Source organism: Lithobates pipiens, unplaced genomic scaffold (assembly GCF_037356315.1).
Source record: "Lithobates pipiens isolate NorthernLeopardFrog02 unplaced genomic scaffold, aLitPip1_a1.2 Scaffold_8, whole genome shotgun sequence".
Lineage (NCBI taxonomy): Eukaryota > Metazoa > Chordata > Amphibia > Anura > Ranidae > Lithobates > Lithobates pipiens.
In genome coordinates, this window is record NW_027507903.1 from 243,268,547 (window position 1) to 243,294,854 (window position 26,308).

At 46.3% G+C, this 26,308-nt stretch overlaps 1 protein-coding gene across 3 annotated transcripts in view; it reads left to right on the plus strand.

Annotated features, from left to right (window-relative positions):
- The first annotated feature begins 373 nt into the window (after positions 1–373).
- BEST3 (bestrophin 3) overlaps positions 374–26,308 on the plus strand; it is a 116,305-nt gene continuing 90,370 nt past the window's right edge. For 2 of the 3 annotated variants that reach the window (XM_077468993.1, XM_077468994.1), the window contains exons 1-2: positions 374–596; positions 5,937–6,110. In XM_077468993.1, the coding sequence (XP_077325119.1) occupies positions 5,959–6,110 (152 nt within the window). In that variant the 5' untranslated portion in view covers positions 374–596; positions 5,937–5,958. The remainder of the gene's footprint in view (positions 597–5,936; positions 6,111–26,308) is intronic. The other variant, XM_077468992.1, reaches the window with a different exon arrangement.

Genomic DNA, 26,308 nt, shown 5'->3' on the forward strand with positions numbered 1-26,308 from the left:
ATTATATTATTTACAAGTACCTTTCTTCTCATAGGTCATCTATTGGTCTTTAATGATATCAAAATGTGCTTTAAGATCGGTTAATACTTTTCTTCTCATGGGCCAGTGTTTTGGAGTGAGTCTAAATTACTGTTAACCACATTTTCGTTTTCTAAACCAAATAACCAAGTGATCAATGTATATATAGACCAGAAGGTGTTACATAAATTGGCTAGCTATTGGTCTTTAGTGATGTGATCTAAATGTGCTTTAAGATCGGTTAAAGATCACTTAGTCAATGGTCTTTGAATGGCAGGTGGATTTATAAATATAGAATAGGAGAGCGCAAGATCAGCAGCTGTTGCCTGTTTTTGTCACATGGAACAGTCTCCGATGTAACTGACAGTGTGCATGTTGGCACAAACAGGCTTCAAGCAAGAAAGACAATCTTCCCTCCTGTGCTCGTCAGTCTGGTCTCCAGGGACTCCTTACTGCTCCTTGGGAAGAGACTTGATTGTCAGCAGAAGGAAACTGTGAGAGTACCATTTCTTAACTTTACAGTATTTTTTAACCTCAGCAAGGACTTTGTAAGGATATTGCCCTGATCCCCATATCAGGTTAGTCCAATACACTTTTCTTTCATTATCTCAGAATGATTGGCTACTTGCATGAATATGAGCATTCTTACTTAGTAACCTATTTATAATAAAAGTTATGTTACAAATGTGTGCATTTCATTTTATTTACTTATTCTGCATATTAACCAAGTTATATTACAGCTTTAAAATAACTTCATATAATTTCTTATCTAACTCAATACACTTCATTCAAAAAAAATTCATTACATAATATTACTTAACATGATCCAAGAGCTTGTTTGAAGATGAATTTTTGTATTATAAATACATGCATAATTACAATTTAGATATTCTAACACTGCAGTTTATAAAAGATTCCTTAGAAGATTTGGGCCATTTAAAATCCTGGCTTATTCTTGCTCTCAGGCCTAAAGGCGGACAGCCCTGACGTATTGGTCTGCAGGTCTTTCAGCTATAAATACCTCCAAAGGTCACAGAATAAACTTTTTATGTTGTTTAATATCATATGATAATAATGATTGTGCTATATACTAATAGTACACATCTTACATCCTGAGCTGTGGTCAGATTTAAATAGTTTGCAGCATTCACGTACTTGGTTATTATGCTTTAATTTTTTAATCTTTAAAATTTAATAATTTCATCTTTTAAATTTAAATATAATCACAGGTGATAAAATAAGTGTTGAGTTGAGTTAAGAATCATGTTCTTTTATATCTGAGTAGCATGTACATGATCATGCAATGACAAAGTACAAACTGTTCCTTCTGATTTCATTTATTTGGGTTATGATGTTCAAGGACTGTTGTTTTATTACAGATCTTTTTAAAGATAACCTTTTAAATAGTCTGGTCAGCTTCATGTGCAAACACTCTATGTTCTTACAGAGTTCTAATTAACACAAAACGTGTTAATAGAAGATTCATTTTGCATTTTGTAGTATTGTTCTAATACAATTTCACAATAGACCATGGAAAACATATACTGTATATATACAGTATCTCACAAAAGTGAGTACACCTCTCACATTTTTGTAAATATTTTATTCTATCTTTTCATGTGACAACACTGAAGAAATTACACTTTGCTACAATGTAAAGTAGTGTAGAGCTTGTATAACAGTGTAAATTTGCTGTCCCCTCAAAATAACTCATCACACAGCCAATAATGTCTAAACCGCTGGTAACAAAAGTGAGTACACCCCTAAGTGAAAATGTCCTAATTGGGTCCAATTAGCATTTTTCTCTCCCCGGTGTCATGTAACTTGTTAGTGTTACAAGGTCTCAGGTGTGAATTGGGAGCAGGTGTGTTAAATATGGTGTTATCACTCTCACTCCCTCATACTGGTCACTGGAAGTTCAACATGGCACCTCGTGAAAAAGAACTCTCTAAGGATCTGAAAAAAAGAATTGTTGCTCTACATAAAGATGGCTGAGGCTATAAGAAGATTACCAAGACCCTGAAACTGAGCTGCAACATGGTGGCCAAGATCATACAGAGATTTAACAGGACAGGTTCCATTCAGAACAGGCCTCACCATGGTCGACCAAAGAAGTTGAGTTCACATGCTCAGCGTCATATGCAGAGGTTGTCTTTGGGCAATAGAGGTATTAGTGCTGTAAGCATTGCTGCAGAGGTTGAAGGGGTGGGGGTTCAGCCTGTCAGTAGTCAGACCATACGCCACACACTGCATCAAATTGGTCTGCATGGCTGTAGTCCTAGAAGAAAGCCTCTTCTAAAGATGGTGCACAAGAAAACCCGCAAACAGTTTTCTGAAGACAAGCAGACTGAGGACATGGATTTATGGAACCATGTCCTTTGGTCAGATGAGACCAAGATACATTTATTTGGTTCAGAAAATGAGTAATAGAAAAAGTAAATGAACAGAAGAGATTTCTGTGGGAAAGAATGAACAGAAGAGAAATCTAAATCAAATCAATATTTGCTATGACCACCTTTTGCCTTCAAAACAGCTTCAATTCTAGGTACATTCTTACAATTCTAGGCTGCCTTAAATCCTTCTGTCTCTTCGTGTAATCCCAGACAGACTTGATGTTGAGATCAGGGCTTTGTGGGGGCCAAATCATCAATGTTCAGAGTCATCGTCCTTCTATAGAATAAATTTACCTGTATTTCTCAGTATTGAGGACACCATTGATCCTGACCAAGTCTCCAACTCCATTTGCAGAAATGCAGCTACAAGCTTGCACCACGCTTCACTGTTAAAATAAACTGCCTCCTGCTATAGCCAAATATTTAAAATGTTCACTCCTCAGTCCAGAGAACCTGCTGCCATTTTTCTGCACCCTAGTTCCTATGTTTTCGTGTATAATTGAGTAGCTTAGCCATGTTTCGATATCAGAGGTATGGCTTTTTGGCCGCAATTCTTCCATATAGACTATTTCTGGCCAGACTTCTCTGGACAGTAGATAGGTGTTACTGGGTCCCATTGGTTTCTACCAGTTTTGTGGTGCTGGCGCTGCTGGACATCATCTGATGTTGAAGGAAAGTAAACATGATGTGTCTTTCATCTGTTACCTTAACCCCTTGACGACAACTGTACACATATATGCGATCTTAGTAGACTGGCCTTTTTTACAGATATGTGCGTATCTGTTTATCTGTTTTTCTCTCTCTTTGTGATTGGAGAGGAAAGAGATACATTTTATCTCTCTCTCTCCCCTTGCAGAGTAAGATAAACACCTGTGTGTAAAAAAAAAAAAAAAAAAAAATGAAGGTTTGATCTAGGTCAGTGCCAGGGTTAGTATTTGGGTCATGGTCAGTATATTTTGGGCCGGATTAACAAAAAAAAACATTTTTTAAATTAATATCAGTGTCAGTTATGTTTTTTCCAAGTAAAATGTGCATTATTATTTCTGGGCAGTGCTACGGGTACAAACAACAAATAATATACACATATGTGATATTGCTGCGATCATCAGAAGCAGGAGAATTAATTTTGGGTTGTAATTTAGTGGTAGATCATGGTAGGTACAATAAATATACAGCTACATTTATTTATATATATATATATATATATATATATATATATATATATATATACATTTTTTTTTTTTTTTTTTTTACTATTTTGGGCCAGTTTTCCATTACCATTTATTACCAAATAAAAGCCCAATTTATCCTGAAAAGATATAATCCACCTGGATGCACAAAGTAGATATGGGTTTACTTCCTCTTTGTCTCCCTGCAAAGGTAAAGCAGAATGAGTTACTATGCATCGCATAGTAGCCCATTATGTGTCACTTACCTGACACAATGTCACCGCTGTCCCCTGTAGCACGGAGCGTCCATCTTCTTCCGGGTATCGCTGCTCTGGCCACACACAGCACTGGAGCAATGGTGACGTTCCCGCGCATGCACACAGGAGCCGCCACTAACGGCATATCACACTCAGTGAGCCTGCACGCCACTGTCTACGGCGCATGCGCCGTAGACAGCGGTGCCTGTCTTTTTGTAAATATCCCGTGTAGATTTAGGAGATATTTCTTGGACCTACAGTTAAGCCTTAATCTAGGCCTTATAGCAAGATGGCTGTCCAAGCTGAATCAAGACTTGGATAGGAGAAAATGATGGACAGTTAAATATAAAATATTGGAAAAAATACAGGGGTGGCCCTGCAGAGCAACCTGCAGCACCAGAGATGTACAGTAGATCAAGGAACAGGCCCCACAACAGACATGAACCCAGTGTAAAATCACCTAAGAAATGTGCAGAATGTGAAAATAAACAAAACCATGATACAATAAACTCAGAACGGGGAGAGCAAGTAAGGTACCAGCACCCATAGCAGAGTCGTCCCACTGACAGCACATAGGTTTAAAGTATCTTATGTATTTATGTTTATTGTGCGCTTGGCAGCATGGATATATTGACCTTTGACACCAGCGAAGGCTGGCCTGTGTAGTCCTATACAATAGAAGAGCTACAGTAGCTCAAATTGCAAAAAAAAATTCCATGCTGGTTCCAATAGCATGATGTCAGAACACACAATGCATCGCACTTTGTTGCGTAGGGGAAATGCCCTGACCCCTGTCCACAGCCAAAAGCACCCACAATGGATATGTGAGCATTAGGCCTGGACCATGGAGCAGGAGGCGTCCTGTTCTGATGAATCATTCTTTTTTTTTTTTACATTATGTGGGTGGCTGGGTGCTTGCTCATTATGTACCCGAGGAGGAGATAACACCAGGATACACTATGGTAATGCCAAGCTGCGGTTTCCAAAATGAGCAAAGTCCTTTCTTGTATCAAGGGAAGTATGGACTCCAGAGAGAGAGATATCATTTTGCCCCTGTACATCATACTTCAGGCTATGTTTCCACTATTGCGTCCCCAAAATCACGCGATTTTACCGCAATTTTTTACTGGCGACTTGAAGCAATGCCTGGGTATTCTTGAGGTCTATGGACCTCAAGTCACCATCAAAGTGGGACCAAAGTAGTGCAGGGACTACTTTTGAAGTCACTGCGTCTTGAAGACATATATGAACGGTGCTCATTGGAAATCATGGGGTACTACTTGTAATGTGACTTTTCAGTCCCAAATCGTATGAAAAGTCACACTAGTGGAAACTAGCAGTACAGTTTTGGGCACCAGTTCTCAAAAAGGATAGCGGGGAGCTGAAGAGAGTGCAGAGGACAGGCACTCTTTACATCTAGAGGAAAGAAATTTCATCTCCAAACACAGAAATATTTTTTCACAGTAAGAGCTGTGAAAATGTGAAATAGACCTCCTCCAGAGGTGGTTCTGGCCAGCTCAGTAAATTACTTTAAAAAGGCCTGGATTCTATTCTAAATGTACATAATATAACTGGGTACTAACATTTATAGGTAAAGTTGATCCGGGGAAAATCCGATTGCCTCTCGGGGGATCAGGAAGGATTTTTTTCCCCTTCTGTAGCAAATTGGATCATGCTCTGCTGGGGTTTTACGCCTTCCTCTGGATCAACTTCGGGTGTAGGATTGTGCAAATGGGATTGAATTAATTTTTTTCTTTAAATGTATATTTACATTTATTTTGATGTGTTGGAACAATTATCCTTGTACTGGACTTTGTTTTATATTGAAGTGTGTCAAGCCTGTTAGAGATTTACCCTCCATTAGCAGCGCAGGCAGAAATAAAAATGCATTTTTCTTGAAAGGGTAGATTTTGTATTTCTGTGCCCTTTTTTATTTATTTTTTATTTTTTTAGTGCTCTTGTTGTAGATTTTATCTTACTGTTGAAATTGTTGTAGAAAAATAGTTTTTGACTTGAATTACAATAACTCATAACTCATTGTATTAATTATCCATTTGTGATATGGTATAATTAAAATACATTGCATTTATGTATTACAGCTTTCAGGAGGAATATGCCGAGATGACAGTCACGTATTCCAGTAAAGTAGCTAATGCTACGTTCTTTGGTTTTCACCGATTACTGCTGAAGTGGAGAGGCAGCATTTATAAATTACTCTACAGAGAGTTCTTTATGTTCATCAGTTTATATACAACACTAAGCATCATATACAGGTACCTTCTATTGTATATCCTTCTTCAGACCATTAACCTTGTATACAAAACCTTTATGAACAATAGTTCAATATATTTAAAATATTGTTTAAATGTTTAAAACAAGCAATCCCATTGGTTAATAATACATTGCAATCATTTTAACTATGGAGACTCTCTCCTAATACAGGACAAACAAAAAGTGGCAGGTAAGCACATTTAGGCACTGTGCCAGAGGCCCATAAAGGGTCCTATGTATGAAAAGAATTCAAACAAAATAAAATTCTGGCTTAATGCAACCCCTCAGAATCCTTGTTTCGTTTTCAGCTCTGGACTGCAGGAATTTCCAATTGGGAGGTGAATGGTTGCTGTGGGTAACAAGAATTTTTCTAGTTATCATACTTTTAATGCATAAGTGCTTTCTGGGTATTAGAGCCCACTTAAAGTGCCCCAGGATGCAGCATTAAGGGGATAATTTAGCTGTTTTTTTTTTAACATCCTCTCTTGTCTCCTATTGCCTGTATTGACAGGTTTCAGGGCTGTGTCAATGACATCAGTTTGACATCCATTTCAGTTTGACGGCTACATAGGACTTGCAGTTGACTTTCCTTTGACTTGCGTTTGACCAACATCAAGTGGGTAAAAGCAAACCAACACCTGTCTACAAAGGCTATTACCAATACCAATACACATTTCTTTTCCTTACTGGGCTACTAGAACAAAGGGACAGAGAGCTGGGGTGACTGGCAGTGCAGTGTGCTGAGACCATGGTGGGGAGCACTGAGAAGGGGCTCCAGTGGTAAACAGTACCTGAGGGCCAACTACAGGCATAATCCAGCTTCAGAGCAAACCTTCAGATGATATTTTAAAGACTGAGGGTGTGACTAAGAGATTTTACTCACCAGGTGTCCTTAGATTTCGTACAGATTTTATAAACAAATTAGTAATGGAAACACATTTACATTGGCATGAATACAGAAAAGAAAAAAGTAGTGCTCAAAGACAACTCACAAAATATAAAAGCAGAGCGTTTCCTTTTTACATATGCACTACTGCCATACTTCTTAAAGCAGAGCTTCAGTATTTTTTTTCATCTTTTCATCTATTAAATCTTCTGCCCTTGTTATTTTAACTGTGGATAGTAAACGTTTTTTTCTGCCAGTAAATACCTTTTACAGCCCACTTCCTGTTTCTTGTTTGTTGTGCCTGAGCACACACTAATCACCCCATGTGCCACTGGTTCTAGGAGGGCCAGGCAACATGGGAATCTGATGTGGCCAGGAGAGGGGGTGATCGATGTTGTGGGGGGGGGGGTCTCTTATAAGAACTGATCCTGTTGTGTGTCTCTTTCTGCAGCAGCTGAAGGCCAGCCTCTCATTCTCTTCCACCAGCTTTCAGCTGCTGCAGGGAGGGACACACAATGGGATCAGCTCTCATGATTGCCCCCCCCTGCTTCACTGATCCCTCTCCCTATCCTGGATTCCCCATGCAGCCTGGGCTACGCTGTAATGCTATCAGCTTCTCTTCACTCCTCTCTTGCCGGCTGCTGTAGGCATGAAGGGGAATGGGGGGGGGGGGGTATCTGCAGGATGGAGAGCGGGGTAAGGGGATGGTAAATGTCATAATTACCAGCCCTTTCCTTTTGTGAATGAACAGTGAGTGATCAGTACCAATCATGCTCTCTGCTTATTCATAACTGAACTGTGAATGAACAGGAGCCTCTGTACATAGCCTTTTGTTCAATCACTATCCAGTGCAGCTGAGGAATTTAAATTCTCAGTCCCTTTGTCTATCAGGGGTCATGTGAATGTGCCCAAAGACCTCATTCACACACGGAGCTTTATTTTTTTTTTCTATCTTGTGTATTTATTAAATGCTTTTTAAAGAATGTACACAGAACATTCACAGAACATACACAGAAAGGCAGATCCACCAACTAAACTGTTTGTAAAGTCTTTTTCCTTAAAAATGTTAACAAAAGCATGTCCCGCTAAGAACTACTTGCTAATTCCTTAGTAATTTCAGCAAGGTAAACTCAAACTTAAATCAAACATTCTCTAGATATTTGTCAACAAAGCTGTTTTTTAAGGAACCAGGTGCAAACTTAAAGTCTTAGGGCCGGTTCACACAGCGAGGCGAGGCGAGGCGACACGGCTCACCTCGCCTCGCTCCCGCAAGTCGCCCCCATTCAGTACTATGGAACCGTTCTGAGAGGAGCGACTCGAGTCGCTCCGACTCAGAAAAAAGGTTCCTGTACTACTTCGGGGCGACTTCGGGGGCGACTTGCATTGACTTCTATACAGAAGTCCTCTGCAAGTCGCCGCTGAGCTCCCCGCAGGTCGCGGCGAGGTAAGTCGGAGACGCCTCGCCGCGCCTCGCTGTGTGAACCGGCCCTAACTAAAGTCTATATTTTTAATTTGAAATAACTAACATGTTATCATGGGCATCTGCAGAACATTTTTCGGCGGGCATCATTTTAAGGTCACCCATTGTCCACCTCTTCATGACAATGTCACGAAGAGGAGGGACTTAGTCATTCATTATCACATAAAGCGAAGGCCAGTGTCCTCCATATAGATCTCCCTTTAGAGCAAGCCAGGGCAGGACCCCATAGAATAGACCCTTCTTACTCTTACCTTTTTTTCACCACTCTGCATTACAAGGAGGGCACACCACTCTGCATTACATGGTTGGCACTGCACTGCACATGGTGGGCACAATACATCACATGGTGGTCACAATCATCACATGGTGGGCACAAAACATCACATGGTGGTCACTGCACATGGTGGGCACAATACATCACATGGTGGTTACTGCACATGGTGGGCACAATATATCACATGGTGGTCACTGCACATGGTTGTCACTGCACATGCACATGGTCACTGCCCATGGTGAACACAATACATCACATGGTGGTCACTGCACATGGTTGTCACTGCACATGCACATGGTCACTGCCCATGGTGAACACAATACATCACATGGTGGTCACTGCACATGGTTGTCACTGCACATGCACATGGTCACTGCCCATGGTGAACACAATACATCATATGGTGGACACAATACATCACATGGTTACTGCACATGGTGGACACAATACATCACATGGTGGTCAGTGCACTACACATGGTGGGCACAATACATCACATGGTGGTCACTGCACATGGTTGTCAATGTCCATGGTGGGCACAATAAATCACATGGTGGTCACTGCACATGGCGGGCACAATATAGCACATGGTTGTCACTGCACATGGTGGGCACAATAAATCACATTGTGGCCACTGCACATGGTGGGCACAATACATCACATGGTTGTCACTGCACATGGGCACAATACATCACATGGTGGTCACTGCACTGCACTGCATATGCCATGGGGGGGAGCAACAATATGCCCCCAGTACAATCATTTCACCCCAAAGGTCAATTTCTGCACAATCCTCACTGTTTACTGACCTCATTTTAGCAGCATGGTAGATCTTCTTGCTCCTGGGCTCCTGCTTAAGGGGATGGCATCGGCGCATGTTGTACTCGCCTGCTCTGTGCAATGGTATTGCAAAAAGCCGCCCTGATCCTCCTCTTCTCAAGTCCCTGACTGGTGATCTTGGCTCCTCCTCTTCTTCATGTGTCCTCATAGCAAGCCATTTGCTATGGACACAATGTGCCTGCTTGTTCCTAAGCTGTGTGTCTATGGAGTCCTGCTTCATAGCCACTCACAGTGGGGCTTAGCCCCACCCCCACTTCCTCCTCAATGAACTTGATTAAAGAGGAAGTAAAGGCAAATTTTTTTTCTTCTAAAAGCACACCCTGTAAGGCAAAGGCATAGCATAGCATTCTAGCTCATTATGAATAACTTACCTGAGAACGAAGCACCTGAAGTGGTCCTCCGTCTTCCTCTTCGCCGCTGCCATGGATCGACTTCTGGGTCTCTCGGCTCCGGCACTGTGATTCGCACGCATGCGCACGGGAGCTGCCCCAGTGCGCCTGCGCGCCGCTGTCTACGGGTAAATATCTCCTAAACCGTATAGGTTTAGGAGATATTTCTTGGACCTAATCTAGGCTTACCTGTAGGTCAAAGTTGGTTGTAAGGGTTTACAATGCTGCTGTTCGAGCCCCTGTGTGAAGAATAAAGAAAGAAAGAGCACTCAAATTGCCTCATCCGTAAATTATGTAGAAATAAAGAAAAAGAATTCCAAAAAAGGAAAACCTATGGTTGGACTTTAAAGGCACAACAAACAGTAGAAGTATACAAAAATATTAGCATTTATTGAAATATACATGTAATACAAAAAACAGGGACATGAAACATATGTAGCGCCGGCTCCTGAAGAGCACGCGCTATGTGTTTTTTTTTTTCTATTTAAATTTCCTAAAGCCACAGTTGGGTTTTAGGGTTAATTATGCCAAATTGTGTTTTCAGTACCAGTCTAGCTGGATTGCATTGGATTCTCCTTGGCCACAGATTTCGCTGTCACCACTGGCAAGTGTGAGAATGCAGTTTGGTTGGACGTATTGATTGCCATTCTTTTTCGGAACCAGCCCAGTGGGAGTGTCGTCCTGCTGTGCATTCTGGGAGAGGGTACTTAAGGTACTGACATCACGTGCTTCTGGGGTTCCAGTCCAGAAGATCTTTCAGTCTGCTTGGTCCTGGTCCTCTTGACCAGCCCCCATGGCCCTCTTGGCCTGGAGTGCGGATCCATCCAATTTTGAGTCTCGGGGCTGGCTAGCCCAAGGCAAAGTAACTGAAAGGAGGATTCAAAGGTTGTCTAGTGCCGTCTCTTCTGTGGAGAGGCCCAGCAGCTGGAGAAGCACCCAGGGGAGGACTCTTCGGGTGAAGGTCATGCATAAGGCTGGCTTCTCAGAAGGAGCCTGGAGGCTCAGTTGAAGGACACTAAGTGGATCTACACTCATATGGTATCGCCGGACCGGCTGTGAGATACTGGTACCATATGATAGCTCTCTAAATTTACCTACATCCCTCAGTTACATTCAAGTCTGTGGCAGAGAGTTTGTTCAAGTGTTCTACATACAAGTCTGTGGCAGAGACTTTTCTTTACTTAAACACTCTATCGGCTGCTAGGCCTAGTGAGAGAAGGTCTATCCGGTAGCTGTGAGAATCCAGTTGTGAACGGTAATTCTCTGGATTTTTATAGTGAGAGACTTCCTATCTTTTGCAGTTCCAAAAATAGATGAACTTCCTACCTAACCCTCTATCCTTCATTGAGAGACTACTTTTTCAAATAAATATCCCAAAAAGCCAGTGTCAGTTTCTACAATTCTTTGGGCCATCTACCACGGGAAACCCCTAGACGCACCCGAGGTCAAGAAGGTAACGGTAAGCCCAATAAAACCAGCAGCTCCTTCGGGGGTCAGTGCTACACATAGATAAAAATCATATATACAAAAAGCAGTCTATATGTGATGTGAGTCCTAATGCGTCTACGTGTTTCGTTGTACACTTCTTCAGGACACTTTGGTGTTCAGTGATTGCAAGGAAGAGAAAGGGGTCTCACTCTCTTGCAAAAGGAGTCTCATATTAATCAATCAGTGATCAAAAAAGTAGTTTCCAACAAAGGAAAAAACACAGTGGTGCAATGGGGTCAGAGCGAAACACCAGGCAAAAAACACCTAGGAACCACCTGTAAACTAGTGATCACGAGTGTCTAAGTATGATACTTTCAGACAGGGGATGCCGTATCAAAATAAATTTTCATAGAAGACAGGATATAACCATAGATGATTCATATCAAAAAGTGTAAAAATCCCTCAGTCAGAGGCAGCCACCAAATAAAGAGTTTGGCTATATGTCAAATTTACTGAATCCAGATCTAAGCTGTTGTCATCCAGGATAGCCAAAGATACGACAATATAACGAAAATCTCCTGCTCTCTCCCAGGGGATTTTCTTTATGTATTATTGCTGTATGGTATAGTATAACAGGAAACGCATAGAGGTTTCCAAAAAATGTATATTTTATTTAAACTCATATAAGTGATTTCCACATTTTATACCTTTTTGGATCAGCATTAACATTAGAGCCCTGACCGCTTGCTACTTGAAGCTTTAACCTATATATTGTAGAAACTTTTTTTAGATGTAATGACCAGCAGAGTGAAAGACTTCTGTGACTGACAGCATTGTGGACTGCACTGCAGAGGCGGCTCAATTCTTTGTGAGGCCTTAGTAAAAACGTAGATATGAGGCCCCACTTACGCCCACCAGCTACACAGCAGGCCTTCCCAGATTGAGATTCACGGTAGGCCTTCCCAGATTGAGATCCTAGTGCAGTCGATGGGAGGGGTGACCTGCATGGACACAACGTCACTCCTCATTGGCTAATGGGTGGAGCTCCAGATGTCTTAGGTTACGCGACAGGGCTCTTAAAGTGGTTGTATACTCTTTTTTTTAACTTTTACCTACAGGAAAGCCTATAATAAGGCTTACCTGTAGGTAAAAAAAATATCTCCTAAACCTTTACGGTTTAGGAGATATTCCCCTCGGTATGCGCCGCTGACTGCAGCGGCGCATGCGCACGAGGGGATTCTCGGCCTGAAAATCCGGCAGTGTCCGGCCGGCCGGAATGAAATCTCCCGCGCGCATGCGCGGGAGTGACGATATCGCGGCTCCGGCCACTCACAGCGCCGGAGCCGCGATACCCGGAAGAAACGCAGAGGGATCATGTCAGCTCCCTCGGCGTGGATCGTGCCAGATGTCGGGGCCTCGTTCTAAGGTAAGTATTTCATAATGATCTAGTATGCGGTGCATACTAGCTCATTATGCCTTTTGCTTTGCAGGTGTTAAAAAAAAAAATAGCGGGTTTACTACCGCTTTAATGCTGCCTGCCCACAGTAGCATTAAGGTGTCCTGTGACCTCTAAAATAAAGTCACGCTGCTATGCCCTGAAACAGTGGTCAGTTTATGTGCCTCCATCATCCGCAGCTCTGCTCTGTTCCTCTTTGTCCTCCTCTCCCCCCCCCCGCCTGTCTGTTCTGTGTCAGTGCCCGCCCCCTCCCCTCCTGCTGCTATCATTTAAACCTTAATGCATTCCTTGCATTAAAGTGGTTGTTACCTCAGTACAATAAAATACTATGATCCCCTCTGTAACATAACTATATGTGTCCCTGTGCCTGTGTTAAATAAAAAAGCTGCCGATCTGTACCTATATCAGTGTTTCCTGGTGCTCACGTGACTCTTTGGCTCTCTCTCCTTTCTCCACTCCACCTCCCCGGCTGACATCAGCAGGATTGTTTTGCACCGTCTGCTATAGCCGAGCTAAGGAGAGAGCTGAGGAGTCATGTGAGTACCGGGAGACGCTCTGATATAGGTACTGATCGGCAGCTTCTTTATATAACACAGGAACAGATATCATTATGTTACAGAGGGGTGGGAGGATTTTATTGTACTGAGGTAACAACCACTTTAATGCAAGGGATGCATTAAGGTTTAAAAAATGTTTTTAGCTTTTAGTATCACTGTAAAACCCTACTCTTTTAATGAAGTCACACAAAGCAAAATACCCTTGTAGTGGGGACTCTCTGCACTGCAAGGGTTAGCTAGTTAAGTCTAGGAGTAGAGGCGTAAGCTGTAATATTTACCACATTCCTCACTTCAGAAGGTTTCCTCCACATTGTGTGACTGCAAAGAAACTTTGGCCTGTGGTCTCACTCTCACTCTGCATTCACACCTCAGCGTAGCGTTTTTGAGCGCTTTTACCGGCGTTTTGTCGCGTGTATTCGCGAGTTTGCGCGCGTTTGCATACAGCGTTTTGCGGCGTTTTTTAACTTAGGCGGTTTTTTTTCAGCCAATAGGAAAAATATTCATCTCTTTTTTCATCTGCTTCCTTTTCTGCTTCTGCTTTTCATCTGTCATTTCCTTATGTAAATTATATTTTCTCCTGAGCAGATACAGCGACAAAACGCCCATAGAAACACTCGTTGTCGCTTGAATTGAGCGTTTCCATTCGTTTCTATGGGAATAAAAACGCCCAAATCAGCCCGATTTGTTTGAGCTTCAGGCGTAGGGCTTCAGGCGACTTGGAGTGGAGATGTGAACCATCTCCATTGAGAATAATAATTTTTTTGCCCTCCAGCGTTTTGTAGCTTCAGGCTTCAAGCTACAAAACGCTCAGGTGTGAATGGGGTCTAACACCGTCACATACAGTGCAGGACCAATAATCCTGCATTGTACATGAGGATGGCAAGGGCTTGTCCACAACCTGGAATTCTGGAGAGAAGAGATGGGCGCTGGAAACCTAAGCCTGTTCAGACTTTTCCTCTACCTCTAGATTAAACAAGCATTTAACCTTTTGTGGAACATTTAACCCTTTTTGTTGAAAAAAAAGGGAACGTTTATTGAGCATACAAAATACATATGATAACAGTAACACATATGGGGTGCAACATGCACCAAATATACGGATAGAAAACAGCTGCTAACAATACCACAGGCTGAAAAACACAAGGAGGGGGGGGTTCTTTGTTTACAGGTTGCACATTACATAAAAAGCAAGGGGCAATACAGTGTGTTCAGATATGGGGGGAAAAGAGGAACTCAGAGGTTGGGAGTCATATGTCGAGCCATAGTACATCCTACTCAAAGTAATTCGCAAAGAGGAGCAGGAAACCATTATTATGAGGGCGGGAAGCCCACCTACAACCACGGAGACAGCTAGACTCGCCGGGCCGAACCCGGGTAGGTGTAAGGAGGCGTACAGACCACAAGCTACACTAGTCGGTACATGTATCTGAATCCCCCATCCATTTATCCCACAGTTTGGCAAACTTGCTCGGGCAGCCTCTATGCATATACAGCAGTTTTTTATAGGGGAGAGTGGCATTGACAGCCGACTTCCATTGTCGGGCGGTGGGGGGCGCAGAGCGCAACCAGGTGCGGGCTATCTGCAGTCTGGCTAGGTATAGGGTCTCCTGTAGGAAAACAGTCGGGATCCTTGCCTCCTCGGATACGAGGAGAATCCCCAGCAAACATTGGCGGGGGCATAGCGTCAGAGGGGAGCCCATTTGGTCGTGGAGGAAGTCAACAATTTGCTTCCAGTAAACCTGCAACTCAGGACAGGACCAAAGGAGATGGTAGAACGTGGCCTGGGGATCACCACATTTAGGACATGTTGGATCATAGCCAGGTCTAAACTTGGACAGCCGCCCGGGGGTCAGGTATGACCTATGTAACATGTAAAGGTGTGTAAGTCTGTCAGAAAGTTTAGGGGAGACCAGCTTAGGGGTGTCAAGTGCAGTTTCCCAGTCCGCATCCTCGATAACCCCCACGTCGGCCTCCCATCTAGCCTTAAGTCGGTAGGCGTGGGCGGTCGCCCCAGGCATGAGCAGGTTGGTGTAAAAAAAAGAAATCAGTTTCTTAGGGTCATCACCTAGCACGGCTGTTGCTATCGGAAGTGTTTCGAGCCTGGGGATATGGGAGCCAAACTGAGAGCTAAGGGCATGGCGGAGTTGAAGATACCTAAAAAACATTCTATTAGGGAGGTTGAAGTCAGTTTTGAGGGCCTGGAAGGGTCTGACAGAGCCATTGGTAATAACCTGGGACAGAAAGATAACGCCCCCGGCCAGCCATACAGAGCGGTCGGGGATCGTAGAGAGCTCGGGAAGTAGGGGATTGTCCCAAAGGGGGGTGTGGGAGTGAAACCTAGGGGCCCCAGTAATGGACGTGGCCTGCTGCCAAATCAAACAATGGTGGGACAACATGTCTCTCGTCAGGACGGAAGGTCCCCCGGAGCCACGCATAAGGAGACGGAGTGGGTGTACGACCAGAGTGTAGTGCGGGGAGCATACCAGTGAGGCATAGCGATCTTTGTCAATCTGATTAAAATAGTAGAAATGGGACAGTTGAGCGGCCAGATAATAATAGTACAGGTCTGGTAGGGCGGTGCCGCCCAGGTGGGTAGGGCATTTCAGAACACTCCATGAGAGCTTGTGTCGAGACGAACCCCAAACAAACGTGTTTAAGATGGCCTCCAAGGATTTGAAGGTTCTGAGAGGGATGCGTAGGGGAGCATGCCAAAACACATAGAGCAGCTTGGGGAGGAGAATCATTTTAACCAAGTTTACACGGCCCATCACCCCAAGGGGGAGACGGGACCAAGTCTGGGTTTTTTGCTTGAGCAGGGTGAATAAGGGTTCCACATTTAAAAGGGTGTAGTCAGTCAGCAATCGTGAATATTGCACTCCCAAATATTTCACCTGACTCGCCCTGACCAAGGGCATTGCCGCCTGATCAGCGGACGGGGCACCCAAGTCTAAAGGGAGGATCTGGGACTTGGACCAGTTAATACGTAGTCCAGAGTATTCCCCAAACTGCTCTATCAGTCGCAGGGCTGCTTGCAAAGAGGGACCCGAGTCTTCGAGGTATAATAACATATCGTCAGCGTATAAGCTGAGGGTTTCCGTCAAAAGGCCCGAACGCAGGCCCTTAATTTGCGGGTGAGCACGAATGGCAATGGCCAGCGGCTCAACCGCGAGGGCATACAGGAGGGGGGATAACGGGCAACCCTGACGAGTACCCCTAGACAGAGGGAAAGGATCCGAGATCCTGCCATTAACCTGGATCCGGGCAGTGGGAGCGCTATATAAAAGCTGGATCCACTTAATGAAGTTAGGGCCAAAGCCGAAGTTAGTCAGGCATTCCCATAGATAACTCCATTCAACGGAGTCAAACGCCTTCGCGGCATCTAGACTCACGACTACCCGGGAGCCGATGTTATCATGAGTGGCCTGCAGATTCATAAAGAGTCTGCGGAGATTGAAGGCAGTATTTTTGTTAGGCATGAACCCCGTTTGATCTGGATGTATAAGGCTGAGGACAACTTTATTGAGTCGCAGGGCCAGAATTTTAGCCAGGATTTTTACATTCAGCTGCAGGAGGGAAATCGGGCGGTACGACTCTGGGTAGCAGGGGTCCTTACCGGGCTTGGGTATAAGGACAACAAGGGCCTCTCCCATGGAGGCGGGAAGGGACATTGTATCAAACATATGAGTGTATAATGTGTGCAGTTCTGGGATTAGCGTGTCTTGAAAATGAGAATAAAATTCCAGGGGCAGCCCGTCCGAGCCAGGCGCCTTGGAGGATGGGAGGGAGGCAAGTGCCTCGGCAATGCAGTCAGGGGAGATGGGGGCTTCCAGGAGGGATCTCTGCTCTGGGCTGATAGAGGGGAAATCTATGGAGTGAAGAAATTGGGTGAGGTCAGCGTGCGTGTGTCGGGTTGTGGAGGTATATAGAGTGGAGTAGAACATTCTAAACTCACGTAGAATCAGGTCAGGGTCGGAGATCAGGTCGTCGGCGGCGCCACGGAGCTGAACCACCACCGGAGGGCTATGGTCAAGCCGGGCCATATAGGCTAGCAGTTTTCCCGCCCGCTCGCCGTGCTCGAACACCCGCTGTCTACTAAAGAAAAGGCCCTGCTTCGCTTTCTCATAATGAAGGTGATCAGTCAGTCGGGACTGGAGGCGGAGCTGGGTGGCATGGTCCAGGGAAGGATCCGTCACAAACAGTTGCTCAAGGGATTGTAGGCGCTCCTCAGCCTGTGTCAATGCCTGTCTAGAATTAGCCTTGTACCTGTTAATACGAGTGATCAGGAGCAGCCTAGCATGAAGCTTAAATGATTCCCATATTGACCCAGGGGACGCAGATCCCGAGTTTGAACGGAGAAAAAAAAACTAGTTCCCTCTGTAGGTCCTCCAGACCTGGGATAACCGTAAGCCAGAAGGGGTTCAGTCTCCACACACGGGGGGGGACGGTCACAGGCAGTCTCAGCGTCAACCAGTATGGGGAGTGGTCCGACAGCACCCTGGCGTCAAAGCCGACCTCCAATAATTCGGGAAGCAGGGAGGGAGAGAGCAGGGCCATGTCTATACGAGACATAGCTCGGCGGGCGGGAGTGAAGCAAGAAAAGGCCTGTGCTGTTGGATACTTATGTCTCCAGGAGTCTGTCATGGCCAGTTCAGCTGCAAATCTACCGAACCTAGTGGTATGAGGGGGGGAAGACGTGCGGTCAGGTGCGCCAAGTCGGTCGAGGCCGGGGTTGATGGTCATGTTGAAATCACCTATCCAGATTACCGGGACTGTAGGGAATTTGGTCATAAAAGTGAGACCTTCGTGCAGGGCCTGAAACTGGAAGGGCGGTGGTATGTAGAACGCCATAATAAGCATCGTCAGGCCGCTCACAGTGGCATGTAAGAATAGAAATCTACCGTGAGGGTCTGAGCATAGGTCATGTAACTGGAACTGCACAGTTTTAGCAATTAAAATGGCTACACCTCGGGAATGGGAAGTGTGAGGGGCGCTGTACATCCAGCCGACCCAGGGTTTTCTAAGCGCCCTTTGGGACTGGCCTGTAAGGTGAGTCTCGACGAGGATCGAGATGTCCACTTTCAGGCGTTTGAGGTGAGTAAGGACGGCTAATCTCTTGGGTTTAGCGCCAAGGCCCCTGACATTCCAGGTTGCAAATTTAAGCGCAGCCATGGAGCATGTCGGCACAGATTAGACTAGTGTAGGCCCCCGGCCCAGGAAGTTCGGGCATGCAGGGCGCCTGGGCAACCCCTGGATCCTCCCTGGCTGGCAGCAACAAATACAAGAACACATTTGCAGTAAAATTACAGCTGTAAATAACACAATATAAAACACATACAACCAGTAAAACAGTCATAACAATGCCTACTCTGGACCAGCGGGGCAAAACAAAAAAACTGTCACTCGCCGCAGCCGCGGTAGTGACTGCTGGCCAGGGAAACAACACAAACATGGGCGCAATTATAACAAACTGCAGAGCAGACAGTGCAGCGGGTTGCAAGGGGTGTACTTTCCAGAGCAAGAGTCAGCAGGTCGTCTGAGAGACCAAATAAAAGTATAGCGCGTGGGGCAGACAGGGGAGAAAAAAAAAAAAAAGGGGGGGGGGAATAAAAAAAGGGGGGGGGGGGTACGGGCGAACCCAGGCATGTGGAAAAAGGGGCCAAATAGGGGAGACAAGGAGTTCAAGCAGTACATGGTTACCTCCGTGTGCATCAGTAGAAATAGGGAGGGAAGGGAGAGAGGGGAGAGTGAAAAAATGGAGCGAAACAAGGGCAAGGGTAGCACGTCCCAGAACATGTCCCCCCTCACGATCTGCGCCATCTCACCGGTGTTCACCATAAAGAAAACAATGAAGGGTGCACGGGAGGCTGGCAAAGGAGGGGAAGCAGGAACTGTAAGGCCAGGGCACAGAGAGAATTCAGCGGCGGTCACCGCAGAGGGCAATCAGCATAGCGTTCTCCAATACAGGGGGTGATAGCAGCAAAAATGGAGGCAGTCCATAGGGTCAATGGAGAAAAAAGAGGGGGGGTATAGCAGAGGGAACAGGAGAGGGCAGGGATCACTCACGGTAGCCAAGGTGGATAGGTAGGCACTACTCAGGGGCTGTAGTGGTCAGCTTTCAAGCAGGGCCTTGCACCGCATCCCGTTCCAACCATGACGAGGCCGCAGCAGGATCTTCAAAGAAATAGGTCTTGCCCTCGCGGGTCACCCGGAGTCGAGCTGGAAACAACATTGCATATGGCAAATGGTGAACTCGCAGCTGGCGCTTGACCTCCGTAAATTGTGCTCGTTTTCGTTGGACCTCCGCCGAGAAATCTGGGAACACTGCCACCGTAACGTTGTCAACCGGGATATTTCCACGTTCGCGGGTGAGACGAAGCACCGTATCCCGGTCTCTGTAGTTAAGTAGCTTGGCAATAAAAGTTCGCGGGGGTGCGCCGGCTGGAGGCGGACGAGCCGCCAGACGATGCGCTCGTTCGATCACGAACGTGGAGGAGAAGGATTCCCTGCCGAAGGTTTTAACGAGGAGGTTTTCCAGGTAGGTGGGGGGGTCGGAGCCCTCCGATCGTTCCGGGAGACCCACGAAACGAAGATTGCAACGTCGAAGTCTATTTTCCATGTCGTCCTGCTTGTGAAGGACGACACTAAGCTGGTGCTGCAAACGTTCGACCGAATGTTGTAGAGGAGGGATGTCCGTCTCCACGTGTTCCACTCTTCGTTCGGCCTCGGACATCCTGTCCCTCAGCTTCTGCAGGTCATGCCGAATATGGGAGATGTCCATCTTAACCTCCTCTATCTTGGTAGTGAGGGCGGATTGGCAGGAGGAGACGGCCTCAAGGATCTTGGCGGTGTCGTTTGCAGGAGACTCCTCCGCGGTAGAAGCGGGGCCGGCGCCATCTTGCTCCGTCGCGCCCTGGCCCTCGTGGCGGAACTTAGCCAGCTTGGCGGCCGCCTCGGAGGGTCTTTTAGTCGGCGACATGAGGCACAAAGTGAGCACAAGGTTCCCGGGCGTCTGTACAGTAAATAGCAAAGAAAAATCCCCAAAGGATAAGGTAAAAGGATGAGGTCTCAGACGGAGCTCTCACTCAGCACGTCCTACACCATGAAGCTCCAGGCCACGCCCCCTTAACATTTAACCCTTTTAAAGTCAATTTGAAAACTGAAAATCTTGCCTAGGAGTTGGTACCATAAAGTAGCTGCTACAAACTTTTTTTGATGAGCAGAAGCCTTCATTTTCAACTCTTTGATTCTGATTTCACATTATTTTTTCAAAAAGTGCCTCTATTAGCAAACTGAAACTAATTATAAAAGTGTCAATCCCCATTGGTTCTACCTTACTACCTTTTTTGTTTTAAATCATACTTGCCTATCAATGCTGCATCTGTCCCCCCACCAAATAAGCTGTTCGGTCGCCTCGAGGCCTACTTAAATGAGACAGGGCTCTTAACGCTGCCTGAGCACAGCAGTGTTAAGGTCCCCTGTCCCTCAAAACTGGGGTAATGTGTGTAGCTCTACCCCTGAAGGAGCTGCTTGATAATTTTGGGTTCCCTGTGCTGCACCTCAACTCCAAGAACACCCTCAGCCCCTCTGACATACCTGGTTGATTGAATCACTACAGACGCACGTAGCAACACCAGCATATCATAAAACATGCAGCGCTGTGATAAAAACACCTAAAAGTGCAAATGGAAAAATAAGCAACAAAAAAGTCCTCTAGTCTTAGTCCAATAACAGTCCGATGACCATAAGCAATAGTGTAGACTTCTCTCTAGTGGAGACGGTCAGAGACTGCAGACATAGTACAAGAGATGTTCAGAGACTGCAGACATACTACAGGAGATGGTCAGAGACTGCAGACATACTACAGTAGATGGTCAAAGACTGTGGACATACTAGAGGAGACGGTCAGAGACTGCAGACATACTACAGGAGATGGTCAGAGACTGCAGACATACTACAGGAGATGGTCAGAGACTGCAGACATACTACAGTAGATGGTCAAAGACTGCGGACATACTAGAGGAGACGGTCAGAGACTGCAGACATAGTACAGGAGAGGGTCAGAGACTGCAGACATACTACAGGAGATGATCAGAGACTGCCGACATACTACAGGAGATGGTCAGAGACTGCCGACATACTAGCTGAGACGGTCAGTGACTGTGGACATACTAGCTGAGACTGCAGACATAGTACAGGAGATGTTCAGAGACTGCAGACATAGTACAGAAGATGTTCAGAGACTGCAGACATAATACAGGAGATGGTCAGAGACTGCAGACATACTACAAGAGATGGTCAGAGAATGCAGACATAATACAGGAGACGGTCAGAGACTGCAGACATACTACAAGAGATGGTCAGAGACTGCCGACATACTACAGGAGACATCAGAGACCACGTACATACTACAGGAGACGGTCAGAGACTGCAGACATACTACCGGAGATGGTCAGAGACTGCAGACATAGTACAGGAGATGTTCAGAGACTGCAGGCATACTACAGGAGATGGTCAGAGACTGCAGAGATACTACAGGAGATGGTCAGAGACCACGGACATACTACAGGAGACGGTCAGAGACTGCGGACATACTAGCAGAGACGGTCAGAGACTGTAGACATAGTACAGGAGATGTTCAGAGACTGCAGACATACTACAGGAGACGGTCAGAGACTGTAGACAGGAGATGGTTAGAGACCACGGGCATACTACAGGAGAGGGTCAGAGACCACAAACATAGTACAGGAGAGGGTCAGAGACCACATACATAGTAGAGACATTCAGAGACCTGCGGACATACTACAGGAGAGGGTCAGAGACCACAAACCTAATACAGGAGCGGGTCAGAGACCACGGACATAGTACAGGAGACAGTCAGAGACTGCAATTCCTATGGATGGGTGTAGATAATGGCCAATTGGCCCTCTCACCAGACATGGCAACAACGGTTCCTCTGATCAGGAGTCGGCTCACTCTGGGTTGCCCATGGCGACTCCGCTCGGTAGCTCCCGAATCTGTATTGTGGCAATGACTTAATTCCTTTCTTCACCAGGGATGGTGCTAGGCTGTGTGGCTTTCCCTCTGGTGGCACAGGGCATCAGGGTTCTCTCTCTCTGATGGTGTTCCCTTAGCACTGTTCTCTCCCTCTGGAGTCCTGGGTGCACTTTACCTAAAGCTTTCCCGGGCTCCTGGTTCTCTCTCTTTCTCTCTCCCTCCCCTTTAGCCGGGCATGCTGTGGGCTGCAGTTTCCTCCCTTATGGTTACAATGGGGCCACAAGTCCTCAGGACTATATGTCCCACAATCCTCTCCTCTGCTCCTTTTAAATTGTGTTTTTCCCCTGGCCAATATGAAGGAGGGGGAAAAAAACATAGCGGGCAGTTGTCCTGACAAGTGCCGCTACTAGTACAGCAGCGTGAGGAGGAGAGGGAGGGGGGAAGCAAGAGTCCATAGCTGCTCCCTCTACACTCAGTAACACAGCTGCTCTGATCTCATGCTGTTCTGCTCTCCTCCTCAGACAGGAGGGGGGAGGGGGAATGGGCAGGAAACACAGAGAGCCCTCTTCCCGTTGCTGGCAACGGCGGCAGCACAGTCTCTCCTCCTCTGACCCGCTCCTGTAATTTTCCAGCAGCGAGAGCAAGCGGGATGGAGATCTGTGGCACCCGCTACATGTGTTAGGCAAACTAGGCAGCCGCGAGGCCCCTGTGAGTGCAAGGCCTTAGGCGATTGCCCAATTTGCCTAATTAACCACTTGCCGACCGCCGCACGACGATGTACGTCGACAGAATGGCACGGGCAGGCATAAGGGCTTACATGTACGTCCTTGCCTGCCCGCCGGTCGGGGGCCCGATCGGGCCCCCGCCCGGTGCCTGCGGCGGTCGGTATTCGTTCGGGAGCGATCCCGGACGAGGGGACGGCCATTCATTCATGGCCACCCCCTCGCGATCGCTCCCGACGAATGAAAATGTCCCGTGACATAATTTCCTCTCCTGTAATGTAAACACAGGAGAGGAAGTGATGTATTCTCTCCTCCGTGTCGGTATTTTTCGTTTCGGCACCGAGGAGAGAGGTTCGGTGAGTTGCACCAACACACCACACATACAGTAGAACATGCCAGGCACACTCACACCCCCCCTTTACCCCCCGATCACCCCCCAATTACCCCTGCCCCCCCAGTCACAGTGACACCAATTGCTTTTTTTTTTTTTTTTTTTTTGCATTGGTGTCATTTGTGACTGTAATAACTGTTAGGGCAGTTAGGGTTAGCCCCCTTTAGTTCTAATGTGCCCCCCTAACCCCCCCAATAAAGGTTTAACCCCGTGATCACCCCCCGTCGCCAGTGTCACTAAGGCTGGGTTCACATTGCAGCGGTTTATGAGAACGAATGTGATTCGCACCGCACTGCAGTGCAAATCACATCCGATCTCTGTGCGATTCGAGTTCAGCCATACAGATAGTATGGCTGAATTCGTGTCGCACCCGCCGCACCCGCCGCAAACTCGCACGGGACCCTTTTTTTGGCCCGCAGCAGAATCGGATCGCTTTTGCAGATCGCACTGCGATATGCGAACTGATCTGGGGGTGTCATTAACATTTCACTGACACTCCCAGCAGTTCGCATAGGGCAGTGTGAACTGCCGCCGGGAGGCATGCGATGCGGGAACCCGCCGCGGATTCGTGGCGTTCCCGCATCGCTCCAGTGTGAACCCAGCCTAATAAGCGATAGTTTTTCTGATCGCTGTATTAGTGTCACAGGTGACGCTAGTTAGGCAGGTAGGTATTTAGGTTCGCCGCAGCTTTTTATAGCGCCAGGGACCCCCATATACTACCGCATAAAGCCCCCTGATTGCCCCCTAGTTAACCCTTTCACCAGTGATCACCATATAACTGTTACAGGTGACGCTGGTTGGTTAGTTATTTTTTTATAGTTTCAGGGTACCCGCCATTTATTACCTAATAAAGGTTTAACCCCCTGATCACCCGGCGGGTGTCATTTGTGACTGTAATAACTGTTAGGGCAGTTAGGGTTAGCCCCCTTTAGTTCTAAGGTACCCCCCTAACCCCCCCAATAAAGGTTTAACCCCGTGATCACCCCCCGTCGCCAGTGTCACTAAGGCTGGGTTCACATTGCAGCGGTTTATGAGAACGGATGTGATTCGCACCGCACTGCAGTGCAAATCACATCCGATCTCTGTGCGATTCGAGTTCAGCCATACAGATAGTATGGCTGAATTCGTGTCGCACCCGCCGCACCCGCCGCAAACTCGCACGGGACCCTTTTTTTGGTCCGCAGCAGAATCGGATCGCATGGGTGTTCACACCATGCGATCCGAGTTTGCAGATCGCACTGCGATATGCGAACTGATCTGGGGGTGTCATTAACATTTCACTGACACTCCCAGCAGTTCGCATAGGGCAGTGTGAACTGCCGCCGGGAGGCATGTGATGCGGGAACCCGCCGCGGATTTGTGGCGTTCCCGCATCGCTCCAGTGTGAACCCAGCCTAATAAGCGATCGTTTTTCTGATCACTGTATTAATGTCACAGGTGACGCTAGTTAGGCAGGTAGGTATTTAGGTTCGCCGCAGCTTTTTATAGCGCCAGGGACCCCCATATACTACCGCATAAAGCCCCCTGATTGCCCCCTAGTTAACCCTTTCACCAGTGATCACCATATAACTGTTACAGGTGACGCTGGTTGGTTAGTTATTTTTTTTATAGTTTCAGGGCACCCGCCATTTATTACCTAGTCTCACTAGTGTACCCCTAAATTTAGGGGTGTCTACTTTCCAAAATGGGGTCATTTGGGGGGGGTTTGTGCCATCTTGGCATTTTATGGCCTTCAAAACTGTAACGCCCTTAGAAAGCCTGAAGGCAGTGCTTGGTTTTCGGGGCCCCGTACGCGGCTAGGCTCCCAAAAAGTCCCACATGTGTGGTATCCCCGTACTCAGGAGAAGCAGCAGAATTTATTTTGGGGTGTCATTTCACATATGCCCGTGGCATGCGTGAGCAATATATCATTTAGTGACAACTTTGTGAAAAAAAAAAAAAAAGTTTGTAATTTTCCCGCAACTTGTGGCAAAATATAAAATATTCCATGGACTCAACATGCCTCTCAGCAAATAGCTTGGGGTGTCTACTTTCTAAAATGGGGTCATTTGTGGGGGTTTTGTGCCATCTTGGCATTTTATGGCCTTCAAAACTGTAATAGGTAGTGAGGAGTGAAGTCAAATATTTACGCCCTTAGAAAACCTGAAGGCGGTTCTTGGTTTTCGGGGCCCCGTACGCGGCTAGGCTCCCAAAAAGTCCCACATGTGTGGTATCCCCGTACTCAGGAGAAGCAGCAGAATTTATTTTGGGGTGTCATTTCACATATGCCCATAGCATGTGTGAGCAATATATCATTTAGTGACAACTTTGTGAAGAAAAAAAAATAAAAAATTAAAGTTTGTAATTTTCCCGCAACTTGTGGCAAAATATAAAATATTCCATGGACTCAAAATGCCTCTCAGCAAATAGCTTGGGGTGTCTACTTTCTAAAATGGGGCCATGGAGGCGGGAAGGGACATTGTATCAAACATATGAGTGTATAATGTGTGCAGTTCTGGGATTAGCGTGTCTTGAAAATGAGAATAAAATTCCAGGGGCAGCCCGTCCGAGCCAGGCGCCTTGGAGGATGGGAGGGAGGCAAGTGCCTCGGCAATGCAGTCAGGGGAGATGGGGGCTTCCAGGAGGGATCTCTGCTCTGGGCTGATAGAGGGGAAATCTATGGAGTGAAGAAATTGGGTGAGGTCAGCGTGCGTGTGTCGGGTTGTGGAGGTATATAGAGTGGAGTAGAACATTCTAAACTCACGTAGAATCAGGTCAGGGTCGGAGATCAGGTCGTCGGCGGC